This window comes from Phoxinus phoxinus, assembly GCF_949152265.1.
Source record: "Phoxinus phoxinus genome assembly, chromosome: 23".
Classification (NCBI taxonomy): Eukaryota; Metazoa; Chordata; class Actinopteri; order Cypriniformes; family Leuciscidae; genus Phoxinus; species Phoxinus phoxinus.
Window position 1 is genome coordinate 15551245 of NC_136898.1, and position 26364 is coordinate 15577608.

A 26364-nucleotide genomic window follows, 5' to 3' on the forward strand; every position below is an offset into this window, starting at 1 on the left:
AATTAATCACACAATATATTTTTTCCCAAACTAAAATATACAGCACTGAGAAATGAATGGTCAAACATGTCATATACCTTCAATGCATTATTTTTTTTAAATCTAGTAGCATTGTGTGATGGCATCAAAGGGGTGATATTTTCTCTGAGAGAGTCCATGTACCCGATAATGTAATATGTCCACAATCATTGTCTGGGTGTGCCATTTATGTGTAAGATGGTTGTGTTTTCTTTATAATTATAGCTTGAAGATATAACACTGCAAAGGTTTCACAACACACTGGTTTAAACTGATGAGGGAATTTGACAGATCTGCACACAGATGAGATGTCAAGACTGCATTTTAGGCCTAAACGCAGAGAGAAACCATCCACTTTTTCACAGTGAAACTATGAAGCCCTTTTCTGCCAAATAAGAAAAACATTCCTTAGTAAATCATAATAAATATAAGATACAAAAGTCAGTTTTGAAATACTGAGTCAAGTATGCGATAAGTTCAAAAATATGGCATATTGGTCATAACCAGGGCTTGACATTAACACCCGCCAACCAGCCAAATGCGGGTGGATTTCAGCAATGGCGTGTAACAGACACTCCTACTAGCCACTTTGGCGGTATAAATTTTTCAATTGTAGTCTTTTAAAAAGGCATCGAAAATAATAAACTAAGTACAATGTATTGTCAAAAATATAGATTTTTCAATACATCGATACTGAAATATCTGAAACTTGTCCGCAGAATAGATAGACGATACCAGCTGTGTTTTCTCTCTCATCTCTCTGACAGCAAGTTGACGCACAAACCCGCCCCCCCCTCACTCACTCGTTTAATTTGCTCCGAATTAATATAGTTGATGTTACAGGGCTTTAATTTCGTAGTGGGATTGCAGGTATTCCGCATCATTTTACTCATTCCCACAGATTTTGTGGAACCCAAAGGGCCCACACATAAAGCCACCTCTCAGTACTAAATTGAGTTCTTTTTCACAGCTAATCGACTGCTAATATAACTGCTGCCAAATCATGAGATAGTATTAAAAATGTCAAAATGGCATTTTCCCCAAGGTATTGATGTCAAAATTATGGCCAGTGAAAATGCTGAGAGGCTAGTTCCTTTGGAAAACCACAAGTTACAATGGCTGGTGAGCAAAAAAGTTAATGTCAAGCCCTGGTCATAACTATGACATAAAAAGATGAAATTGTCAAAAATAGTCAAAATAATGAGATCATAAGTGTGATTAAAATATAGGAATTCATATATTGTCATAATTATGAGATACAAAATCAGTAAGACGAATACACAAAATGGTGAAATTATGTAGTTATGAGAAATTCTGAGTAAGTCATAATTATGAGATGAGAAGAAAATGACAAAATTGCTGACTTACAAAGTCAATGATATGACTTCTTAATCCTCTTATAATTTTGCATTATGTCATGAATTTAATCTCATAATTTAACTTTTTTTTAGCTTCTAATCATCATGAAAACACTTATACCTGCTTTTGCATAAAGTTTAATTAAAAATACGACAACAAAACTAAACGTTTTTAGTCATTTATTTGATATTTATACACCAATGGGCTTATTTTATTTGACGTAAAACACAGGAATGGACAGTGTTTCACTTTTTGTTTAGTTATTCTGGACACAATACTGTTATATATACAATACTACTACCTCCACAATACTACCTCCAAAGAGTTGTTGGTTCACTCGCTCTCAAATAAAAAAAATAAAAGGAACAAACCTGTAAATCTGTTCATATGCATAGAATATCACTGATTTGATCTCCCAACAAAATAATAATAATAAACTTCTGTGGATGGGTGAGGCACAAAGCGGTTTCTTCAATGCCTAGTGATGTGCTGTACATATTAAATGTTTGTTCCATCTGGTTAGGTCAGATCCGTATGGTGTATGAATCAGAATGAGTGACATATCGAACCCAACGTTGTGACAGTCCTGTCTGAGTTGGAGAGAGTCGGAGGAAGCGGATCTGAAGGCCCGTGCAGGTTTGTTTGGGCAGTTCGAATGACATACTGACGGGGCCGACCTCCAATAAAGAGGCAGAGCTTAGACCAGGAACGTCCACCTGTGGGATCAGAAGAATATACATTATCAGTGACTGATGACAATTTGCGTCAAGCAAATATTCGTATTATAACATCACCTTGAACAGTGCCGACAACTGCGCTCCTCCTGGAAAACGTGGGATCTCCCAGAGCAGGGCTTTGCTCTTCGGCTGCAGTTCTGCAGTCTGGTCAGGACTACTGAGCTCCTGAGACATACTGTACAGGATAGTGAAGCATAAGAGGTTATACATGGTCCATAAAACGGAATTACACTAATAATCATGGCGATGCATAATCTGACCTTACAGAGCCTTTAGGCACAGGCACGGTGATGGAAACATTAAGGGCCGTACTGCAGAAAAAAAGTAAAGAACATTACTTGTGATGTAAATGTGTGCTATTATTTACATATTTTGATGGATTGGTTATGCCATATTCCCCACTCATCTAACGTATGGCTTATTATATGCACTATGCCGACTAACCTTTTAGGTGGAAGATCACAGCGAAGTTTAAGAAAGATCAACACCCTGCAAAGGAAAATCTATTAAAGCAATAATTACAGTTATTACACCACATTCGAGAGGTTTTTATGCAATAAGTCACTAATTTATAATAAATAGAGCAATTCTAATATTAATAACAATAATTAAATCTCCAACTCACAATGAAATAAATGATTGAATATTTAATGTATATATTTTTTTATTTAATTAACTTTAAATTAATTCACAATTGCATTACAATTCATTTAAATTGAATACATTTGGTATGAAATATGCATCAGTTTACAGACCTGTTGACATAATCCTTCTCTACAGAGGGGAATAACTGAAACGGTGGTGCACACGGCAGCTCGTCACACAGCTGATACTGCATCACTGTTTGCTGAAGAGGCAAAAACATCACTAACCATCCATGCTGGAATTACACTAAAGTGCAATTCTGTGTGTGTAGCGACAATTTACCTCTCCTTGGCTGGGACAAACTTTCAATATTCTGAAAGTATCAAATTCATCCAGTTTAACAGCCTGGTGGAATCTGCATTCATCCACACGCACAGCTGAACTATAGCCTGAAGAATAGAAGGAAACAGATTGAATCACTTTTAAAGGTGTAGTAAGCAATTTCTGAGAAACACTGTTGATATTCGAAATCAACCCAAACAAACACACCCCTCCCTTCATTGCTCTACCCCCAAAATGCACAAACATGCAATGCAAAGTGGATGTCTCTTTATCATAGCTGAGATGAAGCAAAATAATGCTTCGTGAAAAAATAAAGCGAAGATGAATAACGAATGACAAGGAAGAACCAAAAATGAATATACTGTACAAGAGTCTATACAAGCAAGAGTTTGTTGTTAGACAAACAATGACACCAAAAACTGTTACTATAGCATTACAACAACAGCATAACTTGGTTCTTTGAAACATAGCAAAACCAATGTTACTCGCATATGGAGCAGAAATAACACAATCTCCATTTTCCAGCCTTCCCGCTTCAGTCTCCTCAGATCTGGGAAGCTTTTCTAATATTAACACGGGTCCTGAAGCTCTTGCCTGATCATAACCCTTGTATTTCCAGTGATATTCCTCTGACTTTTTTTATTTGTCTCTCAGCCATCTCTCTGTCTACAGTCACTGTCTCTCCTCACCCATCATGAGTGTATGAATTGAATTGAGTGGACACGCCACCTACTGCTGATTGGCTACAACTATGTTGTGGTGTTCAGTCCAACCCACTTTTCAACAGCGTTTCTCAAAAATCACTTGCTGCACCATTAATGAAAGATATGTGTGGTGTGTGTATTGATCATTGTTGCATACTCAACCTTTCAGCTGGGACTTTCCAATATTAAGCTCTTCATTCAGTCCAATCCGCATCTCTACAGGATGAAGAAAAGAATTATACTATCATTGAAGGGAAGATCCTTTCACAATCTGCATTAACATGGGCCGCAAGATAGCCAACTCACCTGAACAGGTTGGAAGAAAGCATTTGATTCTTATCTCTCCCTGAATATCTGCTTTCATTAAAACTCCCTTAAAAGAAGCATACAATGTAAAAGATAAGCGATTTAAGTGAAGAAAGCAATTAGCAGTTTTATTTTAAAACTTAATTAAAGTTGTACTCACATTGGAACCAATAACCACAGACAACCTCTCTATCACATCCACAAAGATCTCATTCTTTCCACCCTGCAGCCAGAGAGAGAGAAACTCCATACTAATTTCCTAAGATCATCACAGATAACATGTAAAACTGATGAATCCAGGAAAACCCACCTGCTCTCCTCGACTGGACATTATAGGACGACTGGCTGCAACACTAGGGGCCACTTTACTCTGTTGTGTCTCAGCCCCAAACTACAAAAAAATAAAATTAAGATTTAAAAAGAGTTATATGGTTAATTTAGGTGAATAACCAATGCCTTAAAAAGAAGTGGTTCTGAACTAAAAGGGCAGGGTCCACTATGGGGACTTAGAAATCATTAATCATGGCTTAAGACAAATCATGATTTAAAATGATAAAACAGCTCAAAATCAAGATTTAAGCTGAAATCATATTTCTTCTAAATGAAAAGTCATAATGTAAAAATAACTTATTTTTTTTGTCATAAACATTTTATAAACAGTATATATATACAGTGTGTGTGTGTGTGTGTGTGTGTGTGTGTGTGTGTGTGTGTGTGTGTGTGTGTGTGTGTGTGTGTGTGTGTGTGTGTGTGTATGTGTGTGTGTCTTATTTTGGCATCATTTAGATACTATTATAGTTTTTATTCATATTTTGAATTAGTTTTTATTTTCATATTTTCTAGTTTACTTTTAATTTTAGTTAAACTTTTGGTTATTTTAGTGCTCCAAGTAAAACTAAATGAAAATGAGGAATGTTGCTTTGAAATAAAATGAGTTTAAGTTTTTGCATATATTATTTTACTTTAATCAACAAATGTTTTTACATTTTGTCAAGCTCTAAAATATTTTATTGGGTAGAAATGGCTATTTGTACAAAAATATTAAAAAGAAAACCTAATCAAGTCATGTAAATTAATTGGTAATCAAAAGTGTAAATCGTAAAGAAGATTGTTATTTGAACTATGGATTTTAAGGATTTTATCTAATATATTGCCACTCCTGGATCCTAAATAAAAGTAAGGTTGAGAACCACTGCTTTAAAGTAAGATAAACTATTATAATGTAGACCAGTCTATTTGTAAAAAAAAAAAACACACAAACAAAAAAACTAATATATTTAGAAATAAAACATGTGAGAGAAAAAAAATGAATAGCATATAGATGCCATAACATAACAAGACGCCATAAAAGACCACAACAACACAATAACTTACCAGACCAACATTACTGAGGTCAAAGAGACTGAAGGGTTTGGATGACACAGCTTCTGTCTGGATGAAGTTTTTCAGTATGTCAGTTGAGGTCGTCTGTATGTAGCCAAAATCCTGATGATCAGAGACATAGAGGATTGTTGTGCTTTTAAGACATATTTGTTTAATATAAAAACAAAAAGGAAAGAATGAGAACGTTTACCACCATCTCATCCAGCAGCTCATAAATTAGAGCAAAATTCATCCGCACTGATTTCTCTGACAAACTGCCACAGTAGTCCTTTGTAAGAGCTGCTAATCTAAGAGACATAAAACAGTTGCTTATCATCATGCCATATACACAGGTAACTCTAATAATAAAAATAATATGGCATAACTGATCAAATAAAGATTTGTTAACCTGTTGAGGAACTCAATTATGGTGAAGGGGGATGGGTTTGTCTTGGTGGACGCCACCCAGTAAAGCCCACCCTGCCTTACATGAATGAAATGATGATCTTTGTGTGTCTGCAACAAGATAAACAACTGTAAGTACATACCGGTAGTCAAAATAATGCACTGCAAAATCATTCTATTTTTAAAACAACTAGTCAGACATCAGATGGCCAAACATTACCATGACAACCGGAGGCTGATCCCCACTAAGAGCTGTGACCATCTCATAGAATACATTGATGGAGTCTTTACTGGCCTCTCCTCGAACTGACACAAAGAATTAAGAAAAACGAATATGTAGAAATTATTAAAGATTTTGGCATATGACTCTTAAAAGCACTACAGGCACTACAACCAGAGAGATACGCACTACCAACCAGAGAGATACGCACTACCATTCAAATAATTATATTATTTTACTGTTTTTGAAAGAAGTCTCAGTTTCTCTTCATGTGACACTGAAGACTGGAGTAATGATGATGAAAATGTAGCTTTTCCATCACAGGAATAAATTACATTTTAAATATATTCAAATAGTTATATTTTAAATTGTAATAATATTTCAAAATATTTCTGTTTTACTGTATTTTAGACAAACTGAAATGCAGCCTTGGTGAACACTTCTTTCGAAAACATTTTTTAAAAATCGTTATTATTCCAAACGTTTGACCTGTAGTGTAACGTTAAACACATTACATCTCACAAATTAATAAGCCAGTGGTAAGGATACAGTCTTTATATATGAGATGATCTCCCTTTGATGACAAGATGAAAATTTGACTTATCATTTTCTTACACGATTCCTTTTCATATTATTAAAAACCAGTCCGCTCTCTCTTCCACCGTCATTTGTATTCTGAAATAGGACAAAATTACCCCGTTTAACTGCTCAAATGTTTCAGAACTGCTAGCTTTATGACTGTAAACAGCAGCCGGTTTGTTCTTCTTCGTTAACTCTCGCGTACTGACAGCGAGGAACGTTTATTGCCATCTACTGAGTTGGAGCATGAACTGCTCCTCGACAACGACGCCTAATAGCCTGAAGCTACTCTCAAAATGAACAGCAAATGACTGTAAAGTATGATTTTAAGTTCTTTTTATATTTTTATAAATGTGTTTTGATGTAGAGGAAGGTTTCTGAAATCTATTGGTGGTCCACAATGCGTAATAGATGAATGAGCAGTCAGTCAGGTAAAATCACAAAACACTCTTACATGCTCAATGTTCTTACTCAGTAGTGTTAATAAACGTTGATTACATTTGTCTTCAGATAAAATGTTCAGAACTTAAATCTGAATCTTGCTTTTGACAAATACAGACATGTGAAGGTTGAATGACTGCACTGAAAGGTGAATGTAAAAAATGGGTGAATAATAGGGTTTACTGAGGGGATAATTTTTCATTATTTCTCATGAGGATGAGATTGAAAAGAGGCTGAACGTACAGGACCTGTGTGTGCGCAACAGCTTGTTGCTGTTATTTGATCATTATCATCATCAGCTACCCTCTGTTTTCCTGCATATCTCAGATTCCAGCTCTGTTCGATCACACCTGTTTGGCAAACCGCTCTCTAGTTTTCTCTGCCTTCAAGTGTTCTGATCCTTCTTCTCTCCTGCCGCCACATGTGCAACATAATACCTTATGAGGAAAAAAACTGAAATTCAAAAACATAGTTGTGACTTATAGCCCCTTTCCTTAATTAAACCTTTACCTACTTTTTACATCATCAGGGTAAAAGGTCAGAAGATTTGGTATTTTCAAGAGGTATTTGGTTCAAGATATGTATTTTTTGTTCAAAATTAGAGCTCCAGCTGTTTCTGTTGGAGTAAAGGTTTAATTTTGTGCGGCATCTCTAAAGACAGGGGTGCTTATGTTATCATCACCTGAACACACACATCTGAGTTATTTTTCAAACCAGACAGCGGAGATGTTGAAACTAGTGCTGAAGCAATGACTTCTCGACCCTGTACCAAAAACACGCCTGAGGGAACCGATTTACAACATGTCATATACATAATAGATCCCTTAATGGTGTGATTTATGCCATAAGATCAATCAAACAAAATGCAGATGTATCTCTGTTCTAACAAGTTTCTGTAAAACCTCACTGGTAAAACCTATTTAGGTAACTGAGACTGTAAATAAAAACGGGGAACACACACAATATACATTTTACAAGTTTTTGACCTTTACTTTCAGTTGAGCTTTTATTATTATTATTTTTGGCCCACAAAGTAGGTGACAAGTTTTAAATGATTTTAAAGTGTGTGTAAAAATAAACTGGGTGGTAAAACAGGAGGGAGGAGCTTCTTGATCTCCACAGCCAATCAAATGTAAGGATGCAATTGCTGATATTGAGTCCCGTATTTAAAGGCTTTGCCATTTGAAATTCTCATATCTGGACGGACGGAGACCAAAGATGAGACAGAAGGTGAGTGATTTTGTGTGTCTTTCCGTTTGCAAAGTTAAGAAGTTAGTCAATTACATGCAAAGCCAAATGCTTATATAAACCTTACAGTAATTGACATGCCATTTTAGCAATTATGTATTCCAATTAATCTAGCAGTGCCACATAATGTAGTTAATGTTTTTTATATTAACATCGACTAGTACATTTCTACAGATCAGACTAATCAGTTGAGGAAATGTTGTAGGAGATCTATTTCAATGTTTGTATGGTAACATAAGGATTGTTAATAGTACAAAAAAAACTGTTTTCAGGTGACATATCTGCTGTGCCTTTTTGGGGCTCTGCACTGCTTGTTAATTCTGCCAGGTATGATTATTTATATCCAAAACTTCATGAAATTAATAATCAGCTAAATATATATTAAAGAAAATATTTCCGCAGTGTCGCAGGCCACATCTCTAGCAAAAATCTCCAAGGACATAGGTAAGATTGAAATATCTCAAATCACATTTAGTGCCTTCACTTTTGCCAGTGCAACAACATTCGCGTATGAAGGTCTTCTAGACTATTCCATCATAATAGCTATTTTAATTACTAATTTATCTTGCAGCATCTAATCCAGCCGTCAACATTGACTCTGAACAAGCCCATGATTTTCTGGCACATGCACGTCCGAGAAGAGCCGCTGACCCCAACTGGCATCGCAAAAATCCAGACTTTCAGTCCTACTATCGTTACTACACCAGTATTGGCCACATTGAAGGGGTAAGAAGAACAGTGTTTTTTTGTTGTACTTATAACTTATTATTGATTTATAAAAATCCACTGGTAGTATTAGTAGTAAATAGCTGTTCTTGATCAAATTAATGATGCCTGTTTAATAAATTGGTCTAAATATATCAAATAAGTCCAATGTTATATTCATTTAGTAAAATATTAATAATTCTTCATCAAATTATGATTCTGATAACTGATAAAATATTGTTTTGAGTTATTATTTATTTCGGTACATCAAGGGATAGTTCACCCAAAAATGAAAATTATGTCATCATTTATTCACCCTTGTAAAAATTAAGATATTTTTTATGAAATCTGAAAAGTTCTGTCCCTCTTTTGAAAGTCCAGGTGACCAAAACTTAGAAGATCCAATAGGTTATAAAGGTGTCACGAAAAGAAGCCATACAATTGAGCAGTTTAATCTAAGTTTTGGATCTTCTAAGTTTTCAAAGACTTACCAAACACTCATGGATTTGGAATGACTTGAATGTTATTTAAATGATGACAGAATTGTCATTTTTGGGTGAACTGTCACTTTAAGCTTTTGCCTTACCCAGCAATATACACTATAAGTAAAAACAGAAGTGTTGTCTACTGAAATGCTCAAAAGAGCTTTATTTTCTCTGGTTCAACCTTCTATTTTTCTCTTCTAGCTCTATGAGATAGACAAACTTCGAATGCTTTACCACCAGATGCGACATCTGGAGCTCACTTATGGCCCTGATGCACCCAAATACCAGAATACCCTCGGCCTTCAACTTAAGTCGACGCCTCCACCCACGACCCAGCCTCCACCCCCTACCTTACCACCGGTCTCCAAGATGGATGTCATGTACCTGTGTAATTCAAAAGACCCCCAATGCAAGCCACATATTGTGTACCTTCCCGCTGGTGGGGTACCTATACTTTGCGATCCACGTTACCACCCAAACTGTAAACTTAGCCCTGTTCAGAAGCCCCCGTCTCCACCTGTAACTGCATCAGAGCCAGTGACATCTGCCCCTCCTCCTCCACAAAAATCCACTCCACCTCCTCCTCCTGCTCCAATAATTATCAAAGGAATGGAGTATGACTGTGATCCCTACTGGGACCCTGACTGCCTCATCGACAGTCCTCCCAGGCCAGTAAAGATGATCGAACCGCAACCAGTGCTCCCAGCTGAGAAGTTAAAACCAGTAACAGGGAACAAAGAAGACATAAATGCTCCAGACCCAACCTATGACCCATATGACTTCAATCAAGATCTATATGATCCATTCCGCCATACAGCTCCAGCACCTTGATTTTCAAATCTAAAAAATGTGCATTTAATAATTTACCCTTACATTCATGTTTTTTTTTTTTTATCACAGTGATGTATCATTCCTAAAATAAAGTAAACCATGTCCTTGTTTATAATATGTAGGCTAGCTAATGTTAGATTTAAATAAAACAAATATGGAGGGCAGAATAAAAAATATGGACACAGTTATTGCATGCTCACTTTTTTTTTTACATAAAAACAACATTGATTTGTTTACTTTATTTTTATTATGTATACGTTTTGTCTATTTGTTTCATTTGTAGGCTATTTAAGCCTAAATGAAAAGTACATGTGGATACTGACACCATCAGGTCATGTCATGGAGAGGAAACGCTTATAGAAAAACAGATTCTTTCGTATTTCAAAACTCAATGAGTTGGTTAGTTGTTCGTGAATCAATTACAAAGAACTACAAAGAAGAATATTCTATCCATTTGTAAACCATTTTCTAGATGGCCGCATAGGGTAGCGTGGCCGAGCGGTCTAAGGCGCTGGATTTAGGCTCCAGTCTCTCTGGAGGCGTGGGTTCGAATCCCACCGCTGCCAAATACATTTTCAAAAGTTAGGAGGCCGTCCTGACTCTTTTAACATTACGCATGTTGCAGAGCACAGATCGCAAACAATGCCATCTCTCTGACACAGGTTTTTTTTTACATGTGCCTTCAGACATTGTATAACTGGTCAACTTTTCACAAAATCCTAATATTTCTTAAGTTCTAAACAAATGCATGACTGGTGTCATTTTTTTTTGTTTCGTATTGAGCATATAATACAAGAAACACGATTTACGAAATTCAAAAGGCACCGCTGGGATTCGAACCCAGGATCTCCTGTTTACTAGACAGGCGCTTTAACCAACTAAGCCACGGCGCCTGTAAACACTTCCGTATACGGTAGTTTTTTGAAAACACATAATTATCACCTGTTTTAGATTTGTATTTGCGGTTTTGTCAGTGACCAAAGCAGGCAGGTTACTCGGTTACCAGAGGAGCATAAGCATTTCCTGTGTAGAACAAAGTGGATTTCCAGCAGTACATTGTATAATAGTACGGAAACCGAAACTTGGCAACCGATAGCTGGAAAATATTATTATAACTCTTTGCATTTCCGGTTACCTGATACTGTTTACACGTAACTTAACAACGTACTGAAAATAATTCGACGAGGATGGGATTCGAACCCACGCGTGCAGAGCACAATGGATTAGCAGTCCATCGCCTTAACCACTCGGCCACCTCGTCTTCACGCCTGCGCCACTCAATCTGAATGATAATTCATATATGAATATATATTTGAAGTGGTCAAACACATAGTAGCTTTTCTCCAAATAAATTCTAAAATAATGAAGTATTAGTAACAGCTGCAGCACATTTCACATCAGTCCAACTCACAAAAAGTCTAACTTAAAAGACAAATAAGTGACATGTCTGATCTTTCAACTAGTAACTAGAGCAGGTTCAGAAAGGATTCGTTAAGGGGTTGCAGCCCAAAACAAACACGGAAAATAATCACGTATTCATAGAATCCAATCATCATGTACTGAAACCTTATTGCTAAGGTAACAGGTAAGGATGTACCTCACTGACGTACTCGAACAACGGTCTCGGGATGGTTTTGTAAACCAAGCATGTGTTTTAAATCATGGTTGTGATTCTAACTCAGTTAAAGGATTCAAAATACAAAACAAGTATTTCATCATACATTTCATGAATAGTAGCAGATAATTAATTTTTGAGATTTTTAAAAGGTAAACTATAGATGTTAAATTCAGTTTCTTTCCGCTCTCATGTTAACATGCTTGTGTTTCCTGCGATCCCATTGGTAGATTTTAAAATCGATGGTCTTTTCGCTATTTATTCACAAATAGATACGTTTACTCATTAAATGAATAAATAGACACATACTATTTTAAATTTACATCAAAGCATTTTATAAAACACGTAAAATGTATTTTATTTAATTAAAAAAGAACAGTTAACATGAGTGGAGGGGAGGGGGTTGACGGGCTGTGGGTGTTCACAGGAGATATATCCAGCTGCAGACCCGCAGCACCACCAGTTTCAGAACCCCAGCGCCAGAACCCCAGCGCCAGAACCGGAAGTGAGGGGTGGAGTTATTTACAATGAGACAAGCATGTAAACGATGACAGAATTTTCACTAATTTAAAGAATGTTAACCCTTTCACACGTAAGTTTAAAATATTCTAATTGACCCCCCAGCGTGAGTTTTTCAAGGCGACCGTTATTTCGAATCTGTCACTTTATGGTTTCCAAGGTGACGCGTCACTGCTTGTCACGTGACACAGCGCTGAATGAATGATGATCTGCTTTTATGTAATTTTTCCTTTTTTATTCTAAATATTCATTACTTTAACTTACATATTTGTTGAGTCTCTTTTCTGTCTCTGCTTACTGAAAAAGGTGTATACATTTGATAAGCTACCATTGACTAAACATTGAGGATTAGTCTACAATAACTACAAATTAATTTAATATATATTCCTTCTGGAGATTCCCGAATGTTTTGTTCAAATATTTGACTTGCTGTATCCACATTATAATATAGGATCTACAGATGTACACTACTCTGCATTGTGAAAAGCAGTGTCAAGGTCCAGCACACTTCTGAATGATTGGTGACAGTTTTCATAATTACTTTAACAATGGTATGTGTCACTTTACAATAGTTTGTGGCATTTTCTCTCATGCTAGTTTACAATTATTTGAAATACCTGATTGGTAAGTGTCAATTTGTGGTGCACAAACAACATACTCCTGCTTGTAAGTAGTACCACTTTAATAAGAACATTTTACTAAAATAGCTAAATAGTTTCTATATTCTTGTATAGTTACAAATGACAGCTTAACTGTCCTATATACAAATAGAAATAAATGTGTTATCATAACTGTATTTACAATATGTAGGTAAATACATTGTAAAAATTATTATAAAAAAAGAACCATAGTAACTATAAATGCATACAACGGACCACGATATTAAAAATATGGTGAAGCCCAATGTTTCTGTACCTTAATGTATCATTATAACATACGTATTAAGTATGACGTTTCGTGTGTAATAAAAGTATACCGTTTCGTGTCTAAGCAAATTACGCTACAAAACGCGTTACTCGGTTTAGAACGTAAGCTCCGCACCTCACTTCCGGTTCTGGCGCTGGTGTTAGAACGTAAGCTCCGCCCCTACTTCCGGTTCTGGCGCTGGGGTTCTGAAACTGGTGGTGCTGCGGGTCTGCAGCTGGATACTATAGGTTCACAGGGGTGGAAGCTGAGTGAGTCACTCTAAAGAATTTTATTTTGAAATGGTATACAAAGTTCCAAGCAGACGAACTGATCAAGGACACACTTTTTGAAACGAGTTTAGAAGCACCGTTCTATTTCATTATGATGTGAACATATTTTTAAGGCTTAAAACAATGGTAGATTTGCATTCATGTTATCGTTACATCCATTTGTATTTAATAACGTTTTTCTTGTAGGCAAGTATTATATATGTATATATCGACATCTAGTGGTCAAATAACCATATGATCGTGTCCACGTATTATTTTAAATGAAGGATAACGCTACATTCGATCATTATTTGAATATAACCTGTAGAGCGATATTGTCGCTTTGATAAGTGTCATGATCATAATATGTGACTGCTATAACAAACAACGACTATCAGTGCTTTTCCTTATGGATGATAAGAACGATAACATATATACGCCTGAATAAAAAACAAATTAAAACCCTTTTTAAGATATAACATATGGGTAATCACCCTTTTTAAAGTCGTAGACAAACAGCTACATCCAGTGGTAGCGTGGCCGAGCGGTCTAAGGCGCTGGATTAAGGCTCCAGTCTCTTCGGGGGCGTGGGTTCGAATCCCACCGCTGCCAAATTTTTTTCATATTTCTTTTGTACTATTACATTTTGAAGACATATAAATGTCATACAGTAGATATCATCGTAATGCACAATAAGTAAACCCGAAATATGTAGAAACATTCACTAATTCTAGTGCTAAACTGAAATTGTATTAGTAACCCATTTGCTTTTGGGATACGTTATAATAATATACCGCTTCTAAGGTTTTTAAGTGATATCTAAATGTTTCCATTTCCCCCAAAAGGTAACCAACCAGTGACCATACGCAGCCTGAAGCCCATTCACCCCCTTCATAGACCGCCATTTTGTTTGTTTCAGCAATCCTTTATAAATAAATTAAACACAGGGCATGTTGTGCAAATACAATCCATGAACCCCCTCCCAATGTCCTCTTACATATCCGTCTAAATGCGTTTCACACATATAGCATAACTATGACCTGTCCCATCTAGTCATGCTGTCAACATGCAATGCATCCTCCATCTCCTGTCTCTCATGGTCAGTGCTTCCAACCTGCAGCTTCCCGGATGACGAGTGACGTCAACGAGCCATCTTTGTTCCCCTAATCCGAGCATCTATTTTTTATGTGTACATAGTGACAGAAGCGAGTAGCGGTAGAGCGCCCTTATTATAAAAGGAATAATAGCGAGGCGCGGCACACCGGTGGAAATAAATAAATACAAAACTTAACAAATATACAAGGAATACCTCTTTACTGGAATAACCTGGAGAGAGCATTATTTATCCGGGAGACGGGGAGAAACGCCTGAAGCAGCGCGTTCATCCACACTTCTTGTAGACGCACATAAAACCCGGTTAAAATGTGAGTACAAATTAACAAAACATTTTATTTTAAATAATCTGATTAAGTTTTAGAACCTCATTATTTTCTCAGTTATTAATATGCTGCCACGGCTAATAAAACCTACACGTAAATACATTTATGCACAAAAAGCATAGCCTACTTCATTAGGCTATTGTAAGTTTATATTTGATTGTACGCATTCTTCTACATCTATTAACGTTACGTATTTCAGGAGACACACTGAATTCTAACGAGCGCGCTTGCTTTATAATATAGTCTATAAATAGGCTCCCAATGGCCAATGTTTTTTCCATTTCACTTCATGTCTCTATATATTAAACTGTTACCATGGAACTTATTTATTTAATGTAGATATCTTTCGCTTTATTCTGGTGTTTGGACTGGAGTGATCGACAGCGATAGAATCACGCCTAGACACCGGATTGGACTGGTTTGGCTGGAATTGGTCGCGCGCTTTTAGAAAGAAAATAATTTATGAATTAACATTATGTAGCTATTGCAATTGATATAGGCTATTTGTCCACCATAATATCTGTCTGATAATTTCGATGTCAATTGGGGGGAAGGAAACCCCAGGAATTTGTCTAAATTAGCCCAAGGCCCACTGAATTTCATTCATGGCCTATTTTCCCCCACAAATTACATTTAGATGAAGATGGTGAAAAATATACCTCACACGGTTTAAAAAAAAAAAAAAACATCCCTGAGGCGTGATATTCCACGCGAGTCGTGGGGGTTGGTAAACGGACGGTCATATGCTCGCGTACAGTCAAAGAAGGCTATACAATTTGTTATATTTTCGAGTTATATTATTCTCTAATCCACCCAGCACGTTTCTATGTAACCGGGCCTTTATATTCATTGATATTTGGTTAGACTGGCACAAAGGGCGCAGGTGTTCCTCTGCAGGAAAGATGGCCGTGTATACTTGTATTTTCTAGGCACTCTCGTTTAACTGGTTTAAATAATCGAGGCTGTAAATGGCGCACATCTTCATAATATGTTGCCAGTCCCTGTCCTATTGGATACTTTTATTAAGGCATCACTGGGTCTGGAATGTGATATTTTGATAGGCTATAACATTTTGGATTAATAACCTTCTGTTGTATTAAGGTTGAAGCATTTGCCTACACAATGTAAAAATAGATAATTAACATTTGGTAGCATTAGCAAGTGTAAACATCTGGTCCTGTTATTTAAAAAAAAAAATGTATGTTGATCGTGACGCAACGATGACAGAGATACAGGTAGGCAATAGAGGCCTTGTGTGGGGGTGGGGATGTTCCCCATCATTCATATGACCCTGCCTTTACCATTCAAGTACAAGGAAGAGCACAGAAACAATCGATTAACCTCATATTCATGTAAAACTAGTACATGTACAATGCTTTCTCACTCACACAATTAGAATTATTCAGTGAGCACCGGAAAAAAAGGCCTGGTTATGCAAGGCAATTTTATGATGGCACAGTACACATGTTTGGTGTGTCATTTCATTAAACTCAAACATGACACATAACACATTTTATGTTACTTGAGAAATTTACATCGCAGTAGTCATCAGATAATTAAACTAGGATTTTGTCTGCACATAAATCGGACTACCGCTAATTTAGAATTGAATCATGGCTGAATGTGAATCACAGACTAGTTGTTCTTAAAGCCTATGATGTATTTAAAAGAAAAAAGAAAACAAGCAGTAATACATTTGTTTTTTGATTTGTTGAATTGATTAAAGTCGACTTACAAAGAATCATGATTTGTTTTAATGGATTTTAGACATAAAAATGTAAATCTGAGTTGCCAGAATGTTGCATTAATGTTCTGGCCATAAGAACCATTCAACTGATACTGAAATTAAATATTTTCCTGTCAGTGAAGAGGTGAGAGGAGCCAAGACTTATTGTCTAAATATAGGCTGTTGTAAATTAGAAGGAGCAGAGGTAAATGAGAATGAGAAAAAATGGCTGGTAAAGATCCCAGTAAGAAAAAAGTATTTCCTTCCCTGAAAGGAAAGCAAACAAGGATTAGATCCAGGGATCTTCCAGAGGTGACCTTTATACAGGGTGTGTTTGTCTTCCTCTGGTGGATGAGAGTGGCATTAGCAAACAAAGTTTTTCAGAAATATCCTTTTACTTACACGTCTCATTTCTGTTAGTGAAAGGAAGAACATTTTAATGTAATTACAACGATTATTAAAATACATTTACGTAATTTAGTTTCACTCTAGTTAAAAAGAGTGAACAGCAGCAGCTAGTCTGCATTAGGATGCAATAACAATATATAATTGTAATCTTGCTTGCATGACGATTAATACATAACTTCCTGTACAAATAGCTCTTCATTGTAACTGACTTTAATTAATTTAAATTGCAATTTGAAAACAAATTCCAAATTGGTACTCTATTCTAAAAAAAATAAGAATGCAAGCAAAACCACTGTTTTGTAATGTATGACAATACATGTAAATGTGTTCCTTGTCCTCTTTTCCTCATATATAAGTTCTATAAATCACAGTACTAATAAATACAAACATGTATTATTCTATAGTATAAGTAATATTGTAGTATAGAGGAGTGACTGTCCTGTATGTTGATCTGCAGGTCTGCTCCAGCCCCTGCCGGTGCTCCAGAAGGAGCTAATGCTCCGCCTAACCTCACCAGCAACCGTCGCTTACAGCAGACACAGGCTCAGGTGGATGAGGTGAGTTGACCCCATCTCTTCTTTATCTTTTGTCAAACGATGGGATAAGTGCATTTTCAGAACCAGGCCGGCGTTTCCTCCTTAGGAAGCAAGGGAGTCTCCTGAAAAAAACTGGATGAGAAAATAATCAATATTACAAAAATAAAACAACACAAATATTACAATATGTGACATTAAAAAGTGTTTTTATAAAGTAACACTGTCCAACATCTCTTTTTTATGTAATATTTATTTACCCGGAAAATAAAGTGATCATCAGATGTCAATTTGTCCCCGTTACACTTAATTTTCCTGGTATATATAAATATTATATTCCATATATGTGAGAACTCATTTTAAAACACCACCGCACACCACTGCACAACAGACGTATATAGGGATGGAACATTTTACTAAGACTCCCCTTCGTCGTTTTTCAGGTGGTGGACATTATGCGTGTGAACGTGGACAAGGTTCTGGAGAGGGACCAGAAGCTGTCAGAACTGGATGATCGGGCTGATGCCCTGCAGGCTGGAGCCTCACAGTTCGAGACCAGCGCCGCCAAGCTCAAGAATAAATACTGGTGGAAGAATGCCAAGGTAAACATCACACAAAGTGCCTCGAGTAAGACTGAAAAAGGCAATGTATTTCATGACAACACATCTAAATCAAGCAAACAGTAAACCTTAAATCAGTGTACTGTTTGACAATGAGAGTCCTTTATATTTATTATATATTTTAAAATAATATTTAAATGAAAACAGTACCTGCCAGTAACACATTATTGGATCACATGTATGAATGTTAGATCTTAATAATCTATTTTTTACTGCTTTTAACTCATTCTCCCTCTTTTTAACTCTTTTCTTTAGATGATGATTATCCTGGGGGTGATATGTGTGATTGTCCTCATTATAATCATTGGTAAGCAATGAAAATCTTCAAATTATTTTTTAAAGGAATGTTCTGGGTTAAAATACAACAGAAAATAATTTTGACTTAGTTTGTAATTAAAGAAAATGTATTCCATAGTTTTATTTAAAGGGGTTGTTTGCCACTGACAATGTGGAAATTTGGTTATCTATGCAGTAGAAAGCCAATTAAAAAAATAATCAGTGCTACACGACTAGAAAAAAACAGAGAAAGAGGCTATGGTGTTCTCTTTCGCCAGAAAAGTAGGGAAAGTTCAACACCCATACTGCACTGGGCTCGATCTGGCTATCCATACGCAGCGCAGGGATATAAAAATGCACACATACGATCTGTAATTTTAAAGCTACACAGTGTCATTTTTTAAGTTGATTCTTAGCAAAAAACACTTTGTTCTTTCAAAATTATATGTGCTAATTCGAGTGTAATTACTTCCACCAACTAATCAAGTATTCTCGTGAGCGTATAATCTGTCATTCAGAATACATACGAGCGAGTCGCTCGAATGGTGGCAGCCATGTTGCGCCTCCATCTTGAAAATACATTAGCCAAAGAGGGACATATCCTGTAAATTAAAGCTTGGCCTTTTGAGCTTTTACACTCAGTGGCAACCGTGACAAACGCGAGGGGGAGATTACTCGCGTAAACATTGCCTTACACTATTAATCCCGTACAATGTACAGAATTACGATAGCACTGATACTTTAGCTTGTGAGATTATAGCTTGTGATAATAAGATTAGCTTGCATTCGTTTGGGAACCTGATAGCTGATGTTAGCAATGAAATGGTACCAAAATAACAAAAACGTAAAACTATTATTTGTTTTACATAGAGGTCATAACCTACATGTTAACTTACTAAATAGTTTTAGTTATAACTAAATACATTTTTTAATAGTTTTCTAAAGTAACCTCATCACTTGAAGGAACACTCATGGACGAAGTCGAACTGGTAGCCATGTTAATCTTGAAATAATATGCCACCGTAGGAGTTAAAACGCCCTCGGAATGGGAGGGGCTAGAAAGTAATATTTAGTTGGTAGTCATATACAATTTCACTGCTAGATGGGAGAAATCTTACACAGTGTAGCTTTAACAAAAGGAGCTGTCATCTGCAGGACTTTAGCTGACAAATAATCTGGGAAACAGGGTGCAGGTAACATTATTAGTTTCTTTACAAACGCGAATTTGTGAAAACGTTAACATCATACGCAAGTATGTTACGTGTTCAGTCTATAGGGGCGTGTTGATTCTTTACAAAGCGACATCGCCAACTACTGGCCTGGCAGTAGAATACAGCGTTTTTAGTTGTTTTCGTGGATCCATGTGAACGGGGATCGATTTGTACGCAAAAAATGTTTTAAGGGAAAACGTTTCAGATTTTAGTACATCATTGTCGTGTAAATGCACCTGAAACCGGGCAACAGTGACTCATGTTATATAATTATATTTCTTATTGTGATTTTCAAGTATTGACAATAAATTATTTCCTTCTCTTCACAGTGTACTTCAGCACCTAAAAGCGCAATGTTCCTACCCCACTCTGAGCTCATGAACGCCCAATTCCAAGCCACAGAGAAATCCCTCCCAAAAAAGATGAGAAAAAACGACTTCTCACAACAATCAAATTATTTGCCCTCAAAGAGCCTAAATCTGCCCCTTCCCGAGCCCTCTTGCCCCCTGCCTCCACTGCCTCACAGCTGGGCCCCTGTCACTCCTCGTTCGTCCTGTCAGTGAGTGTGTGGCCATGTATCCTCTGTAAATACCTCCGGCTTTTCTGAAATACTGTTCATACACGAAACTCCTGATTACTTGTGGCAGCGACAACCGATAAAAAAAGGAATCACAACCCTTAAAATACGATAAGATTATACAGTATATATTCCAAATGTTCTTTGTAGAGTTTTATTCTGATATAATGGTTTTTTGTAGTTTGTGTGTGAGTGTGCATTTGTATATTTTTTTAAGTTTTGTAATACTTATTTTGCTTCAGGTTTAAACTACTGCCTCTTAATCTGGATGTTTGTATCTTGCACGCTCTATTTCACTATTTCTTGCTAACTGAGTATTGGTGTATTTTTGCACAAGTTATGGACTCTCTTAACCGAGGTACTAAATTAATATCCGCAAATTTTTCCTAAGTCACATCCACTCTATCTCAGACCTACACGTTGCCCCCTCAACTCCTGTTCTTTCTTTCTTACCAACAGTACCTACTCTATTAGTGAACTGCCACAACAGACTGGACCAATGACTGTAGATGTTTATCTTAATTTGATGTCTTTAGTGTCTTATCTCTTAAACATTCCTTAATAGCAGTGTAGAATTATGCTGTCTATCAAACAGAGTAAGTGTATTTATCTTAAAGAATTCCAAAACAGGTCTTAAGCAACCTCAAGTATTTGTAACAGTCAAACTATGTTTTGACCATGAATGGTCGTAATTAATCGCACAAAAAAAAAAAAAATGACATGGTTCAATTGCGCTGTAAGTGACATGAAACAAAACTAAATCAGGACCGATTCATTCTGCTGGTAAAGATTTTCAAGGCCAGAGAGTCTCCATACAAAGTGTGGGGGTGGGACTGACCGAAAAGGGGAAATGGTATCATGCACAAAAAGCTTGTTTTCGATGTCGCTTTTTAACTGGTTAGACTGCAGGTCCGACTGTGAGAGAACCATGCGCTGTGTTACTTCCTCGCGGCAGAACTACTGCCAAACCGATGCACGAGTTCATCCTTCTGAAAGCACACAGGTTGATCTTACTACTTCAACGTGAGATAGTTTCAACAGCTGTGGTTCTCTCTCTTATATCTAGATGCTGCCTTTTTTATTTAGTCTTTCTTTGAATTTTAGTAATAGATTTGTAAATTATATTTTTGTGTGTGAAGCAGGCAGGAAAGGGACCACGTCGTTTCAGGACTTGACGCTGCTGCTGTGTGCACAGCGAGCACTTTTGTGTCCTTCACTATTATCCACCTCTCTGTGTGCCTGTTTGTTGAGTTCAGCTGTAGTTTACACACTGCCAAGCACCCGAGGGGACGGTTTTTTTCTTTATGTGTTTTTGTTTTTTCACCGTGCCCTTCTCGGTTTGCTCTCGCACACATATAGGCCTACGCCTCCATCAGCATCACCCTTCAGTTTCATCCGCCCAATCTGTCGACAAGAAGCGAGCCAGGCGTGAAGTGTGCGTCTGCACGTGAACACCCCCACCCTACTCGTTTCTCAGTTAGCGCCATTAGCTTTCCTTCTTTCACACTTTGATTCTGCCTCTAGCCGCCCGTCGCTGTAAATAGATTTTGTGTGTGGAGTATTTCGGCTTCATCCTGAGAGATTAGGCTGCTTAGACCTCTGCAGGTATAGAAAGGCTGTTCACATGGCAACCTGGGGGGAGGGCATAGATTAGCAGATTGATTGTGACAGGAGGCGGAGCCACTGGGTCGAGGGGGTGGGGCTAGAGGAATGATTCCACTGGTGTGTTTATGGAAAAGCCTGATGATTAGAGCAGAATTAAAGGGATAGTTCACCCAAAAATGAAAATTGTGTCATCATTTACTTACCCTCAAGTTGCTCCAAACCTTTATACATTTCTTTGTTCTGCTAAACACAAAGGAAGAAAAAAAGTTTGTAACCAGGCCGCTTTGTGGCACCATTGACTTCCAAAAAATACGATGGAAGTCAATGGTGCCCCAGAACTGTTCAGTTTCCCAAATTCTTTAAAATATCTTCTTTTGTGTTTAACAGAACAAAGAAATTTATACTGGTTTGGAACAACATGAGTGTGACATTTTGTGGGTGAACTATCCCTTTAACTGTAATACTTAGTATTTATGGTTTCTGAACAAACAAACGGCTTGTTTCATTTTCATTTCATTCATTTTTCTTCTTTAAAAGGAGACAGCCTTAGTTCATTTCATTTTTTTCATCTTTGCATGCTCATTCACTCCTTTGTCCCACTCGCGTCAAGCTATTTTAATGAAAAATGACCAAAGACCATATTATTATATCTCGCTTATACTGCCAACTGCCATCAAAAACAGGTTAAGAGACAACATTTCCCCAGATCTCTGGTTTTTAAAAGCCTCATCCAGCAAAAGTTGAAGAAATCAAGAAATCCCCTATCGCTCTGCATAGTTTTCAAGTCTATGTTTATTTTACTAGAATATTTAGTATCGGTAAACAAGTGACGGTGATTGCTAACAAGATAAGGATTTTGAAACCACGATCCGACTGACAAATCACAGGCCTGATATCTGAAACAATGATAGCACAACTTCTCCTTTAGGTCTGTGTATGTAATGCTGAGTATTAAAAATGGAACTATTACTTTGTAGCTGTTTAAGAAGAAAAAAGCAAAAAAAACAAATCTGTATTGTTTTGTGTTGTAGTGTGGGCTTCATCTGGGGGAAGGGGGTTCTTTTTATAGATTTCACATTTAAGGCATAAACAATCTGGAGTTAGAATAAGATGTTAATAATATCAATAGAGAATCTCTATATTATATTAGGCACATATAAAGATTTTTCTCCCGGGGGTTGTAAACATTTTAAAGGGATCTGTAACTAATAAACTACACTACACGCATTGGGGTAGGACTCAAACATGACAAATTAATCAAAGGATTCTAATAGGGGACAACTACAAATAATGTGTGTGCTATACTGTTTCTCTTTGTGAGTGTATGAAGACATTTTCTTTTGTCTTGGCACTTACTGTATGTTTTGTTCATAACCGTGTGGGTTGAGAGGGATGGTGGGAGTAGTTTTGTCACACCAGCCTGTTAAAGACGCTGCTTCTTCTTTATTGGGAGGGAACCAATGAAGACGCAGTGATTTACCGGACAGTGATTTCTCCATTCCTCACATCGTACAGTTGTTTAGTTTTCAGTTGTTTACTTTATTTTAAGCAGAAATTAGTTAAGGCTTCACAGGGTGCTCTTTAGCACAGCTTCATTGTGCTTAGTCTTTTTTTATTTGTTCTATAATTTAATTTTAAGAACAGTGACCTTAGACATCCAAGTAGGCTAATACTGGAATTTGAACCCTGCCTTATTATAGGTTAGCGTGTCAAGAGTTTTTCAGAAAGCTTGTACAGACTGAAATATCAACTTTAATCGGTTGCTATTAGTTCAGAGATGTTTTAAATGAAAAGTTATGGAGTTTTACAAGAGTTCAAATCATTTTCGAAGGTTTTTGGGACTGAATAAAGAGTATAAATAAGCAGAATTCCAGGGGGGCGATTCCATAGAGCTTCGTGGAGGTCTAGAAATGCATCGAACCAAGAGCCAAGTTGCTGTATTGATAACAATTCATTTGTTTATTTATTTGATTTATGGAGTTTTTTGGGGGGAGGAATTACCCCTTTTTGTCTGGCCTTTTTGGAGGGATTAGGCTGGAGGATAATGGGTAATGAGGTCTTCACAATCTGACTTTATGTTGTTGTTATTTAATTTAATTTTGTATTTATTTGTGTCATAAGTTATAGTGGACTGCATTAAACAGAACGAAGTACATTGTAACAGGAAACCATTTGGTAACCAGACATACATGAGTTCAATTGTAGAGTAAATCTGTCAATGTCTATTATATGGATGAACATCTTGGGAAAATATATATATATAAATATACATATATATATTGCAAAAAAATGAAAGTTATGATGACCTGTGTTTATTGTTCCAAGTTAGAAATTAAAATGTGTGTGTGTGTTTGAAAACAATGACAACATAAAAAAATAAATATATAATAAAAGTGGGTCTGTGTTGATTTTTTTTTAAATAAAATACTTGATGTATCAAATATATTATTTCTTAATTGTATATTAAGATTATTTTTTATAAAGTTAAGAACATAAGCTGTGTTTTTGTAATAAAGTATAAAACAAGGCCGTCTCCTGCATTTGGAGAGGATGTTTTCACTATACCTATTATTTGTCGTCCCTCATGAACACACAGTGCTCAAGAGATTTATAAAGAGAAACTGGAGTGGAGAAAATGTGAATAAGCACAGCAGAGCTATATCTCCACAGAATTCATCCTGAGGTAAAATGCTTATACTGCAGTAAAAATGCAAAGTTACTATTCACTATATATCACCCTCATAGGATTTAATGAAAATATTTATACGTATAAGAAAAGCAGCTACGATTTGGAGACAAAGACGAACACTAACAAAAAAGTTACCAAAGTGTCCCGTGGTACTTTGTGGACTAATACCATAGTTGTATTGGTATGCTTCATGGTGGAATAAAGTATAAAGTAGCCTATGAACTATGCAAATATCTTTTTACATGAATATTTATTATGAATAACAGCATTCATTTTATGTATGATACTGCTGTTATAAAACAGTTCAAGTTAATAAAGAGCCTTAAAGGTTCACTTAAAACTGAAAATTCTGTCATCATTTACTAACCTAAGTTAAGTTTTAAACCTGTATGAATTTCTTTCTTCAGCTGAACACAAAGGACGATATTGTGGGGTCCATCAACTTTTTGGTACTGACATTCTTCAAAATATCTTCCTTTGTGTTCAGCAGAATAAATCAATTCATCAACAGAAAATGATGACAGAATTTTCATTTTTAAGTGAACTATTCATTTAACTTGCCTTTAGGACACAACGCTTTTACAGATTTTGTTTGTTTGTTTGTTTAATCATCATTAGTAAAACTGTAAAAAGTATAACTATCAGAAAGTCAAAATTATGAGATAAAAAAAATCGAAATTAAGACAGAAAAAAGGTCAACATTATGACACGAATGCTGAATAGTCAAAACAATGAGATAATACTCGCAATTATATAATAATTAGCCTACATAAAAATCCAAATTGGTAGATAAAGATGAATTAATCCCGATTTTTTTTAACAATTATTTATAATTGTTCATAATTATAATTCATAATCATATCTAAGTCGTAATGTATATCCGTTTTAAAACTGCCCAAGCAGAATGAATCGTCGAGCGTCTTCGAGAACAGAACAGCTGTTTTGTTCCTGTTTTGAATAAGTTTGGGCACCATCAGTCGTAAATCAAATTACATTCATAATCGGCCTTGCAGTACAGTCGTCCCCGGTTTAGATTTAATGACCCACAGAGACACAAAATATAGTTATTTTTCGCCACCTACTGACGTAAACATATCACCTGTAATACTGAAAAATCCCCACCATGTCCCCACCGTTTGTTATCGAAAAATAACCTCTTTATGGTGATACAAAACCTTATGACCCTGTCAGGGTTCCTTTTGCGATTATGACTACATTATCCTGTACCAAGGTATTTTCATCTGATACTATAAAACTATGGCATCACCCAAGCACATTTTGAAAAGGATGTCAGGGCTATGAAGTCAACATACACAGTAAACACGGAACAAATGTGACATTATTAATAATTAATAAAATAATAAATTGATCAAATTATTTGAGAATTTTCTCAACGTTTATTAACACGTTGTCCACAAATGTGTCCAATTGTGATTCACTTACTCACCGTATATTTGAGCAGCAAACGAAGGGAGTGCACTGAGTGCATGAGAGACACCACACGCCCACATGTGTCAGGTGGACAGACACGCGAAGTTCGCACGGGCACGAGGGACAACGGCTCCGCGCGAGTGTTCTGATGTTGTAGTCACCATAAAAGACGCGCAAAACAAACGATATAATGCAATAAACAATTTAAGCGAT

General features: G+C 36.4%; 3 protein-coding genes across 4 annotated transcripts; 2 read left to right on the forward strand and 1 right to left on the reverse strand.

The window, feature by feature from the left end:
• Window positions 1-1232: 1232 nt before the first annotated feature.
• ap4m1 (adaptor related protein complex 4 subunit mu 1) lies at window positions 1233-6824 on the reverse strand. The gene is made up of 15 exons (XM_079599835.1): window positions 6588-6824; window positions 6039-6124; window positions 5823-5929; window positions 5625-5721; window positions 5426-5536; window positions 4362-4442; window positions 4212-4274; window positions 4052-4118; window positions 3908-3961; window positions 3042-3148; window positions 2870-2961; window positions 2559-2603; window positions 2375-2425; window positions 2172-2289; window positions 1233-2093 (listed from the first exon to the last, which is right to left on the reverse strand). Exons 1-15 carry the CDS (start codon window positions 6643-6645, stop codon window positions 1902-1904), a joined length of 1329 nt encoding a protein of 442 aa, XP_079455961.1. The 5' UTR covers window positions 6646-6824; the 3' UTR covers window positions 1233-1901.
• A 5-nt stretch (window positions 6825-6829) lies between these two features.
• and3 (actinodin3) lies at window positions 6830-10670 on the forward strand. Of its 2 annotated transcripts, none has more exons than XM_079599837.1 (6): window positions 6830-6935; window positions 8231-8288; window positions 8579-8633; window positions 8709-8750; window positions 8878-9032; window positions 9698-10670. In XM_079599837.1, the coding sequence occupies exons 1-6, from the start codon at window positions 6925-6927 to the stop codon at window positions 10325-10327; spliced, it is 951 nt and encodes a 316-aa protein (XP_079455963.1). In that variant the 5' UTR covers window positions 6830-6924; the 3' UTR covers window positions 10328-10670. The 2 variants fall into 2 exon arrangements, with proteins under 2 accessions (XP_079455963.1, XP_079455962.1); XM_079599836.1 differs by having other exon boundaries at window positions 6854-7048.
• A 4023-nt stretch (window positions 10671-14693) lies between these two features.
• vamp2 (vesicle-associated membrane protein 2) lies at window positions 14694-21128 on the forward strand. The gene is made up of 5 exons (XM_079600005.1): window positions 14694-15060; window positions 17667-17766; window positions 18186-18344; window positions 18618-18669; window positions 20179-21128. Coding segments are annotated over exons 1-5 (330 nt in total). The 5' UTR covers window positions 14694-15058; the 3' UTR covers window positions 20196-21128.
• Window positions 21129-26364: the final 5236 nt, after the last annotated feature.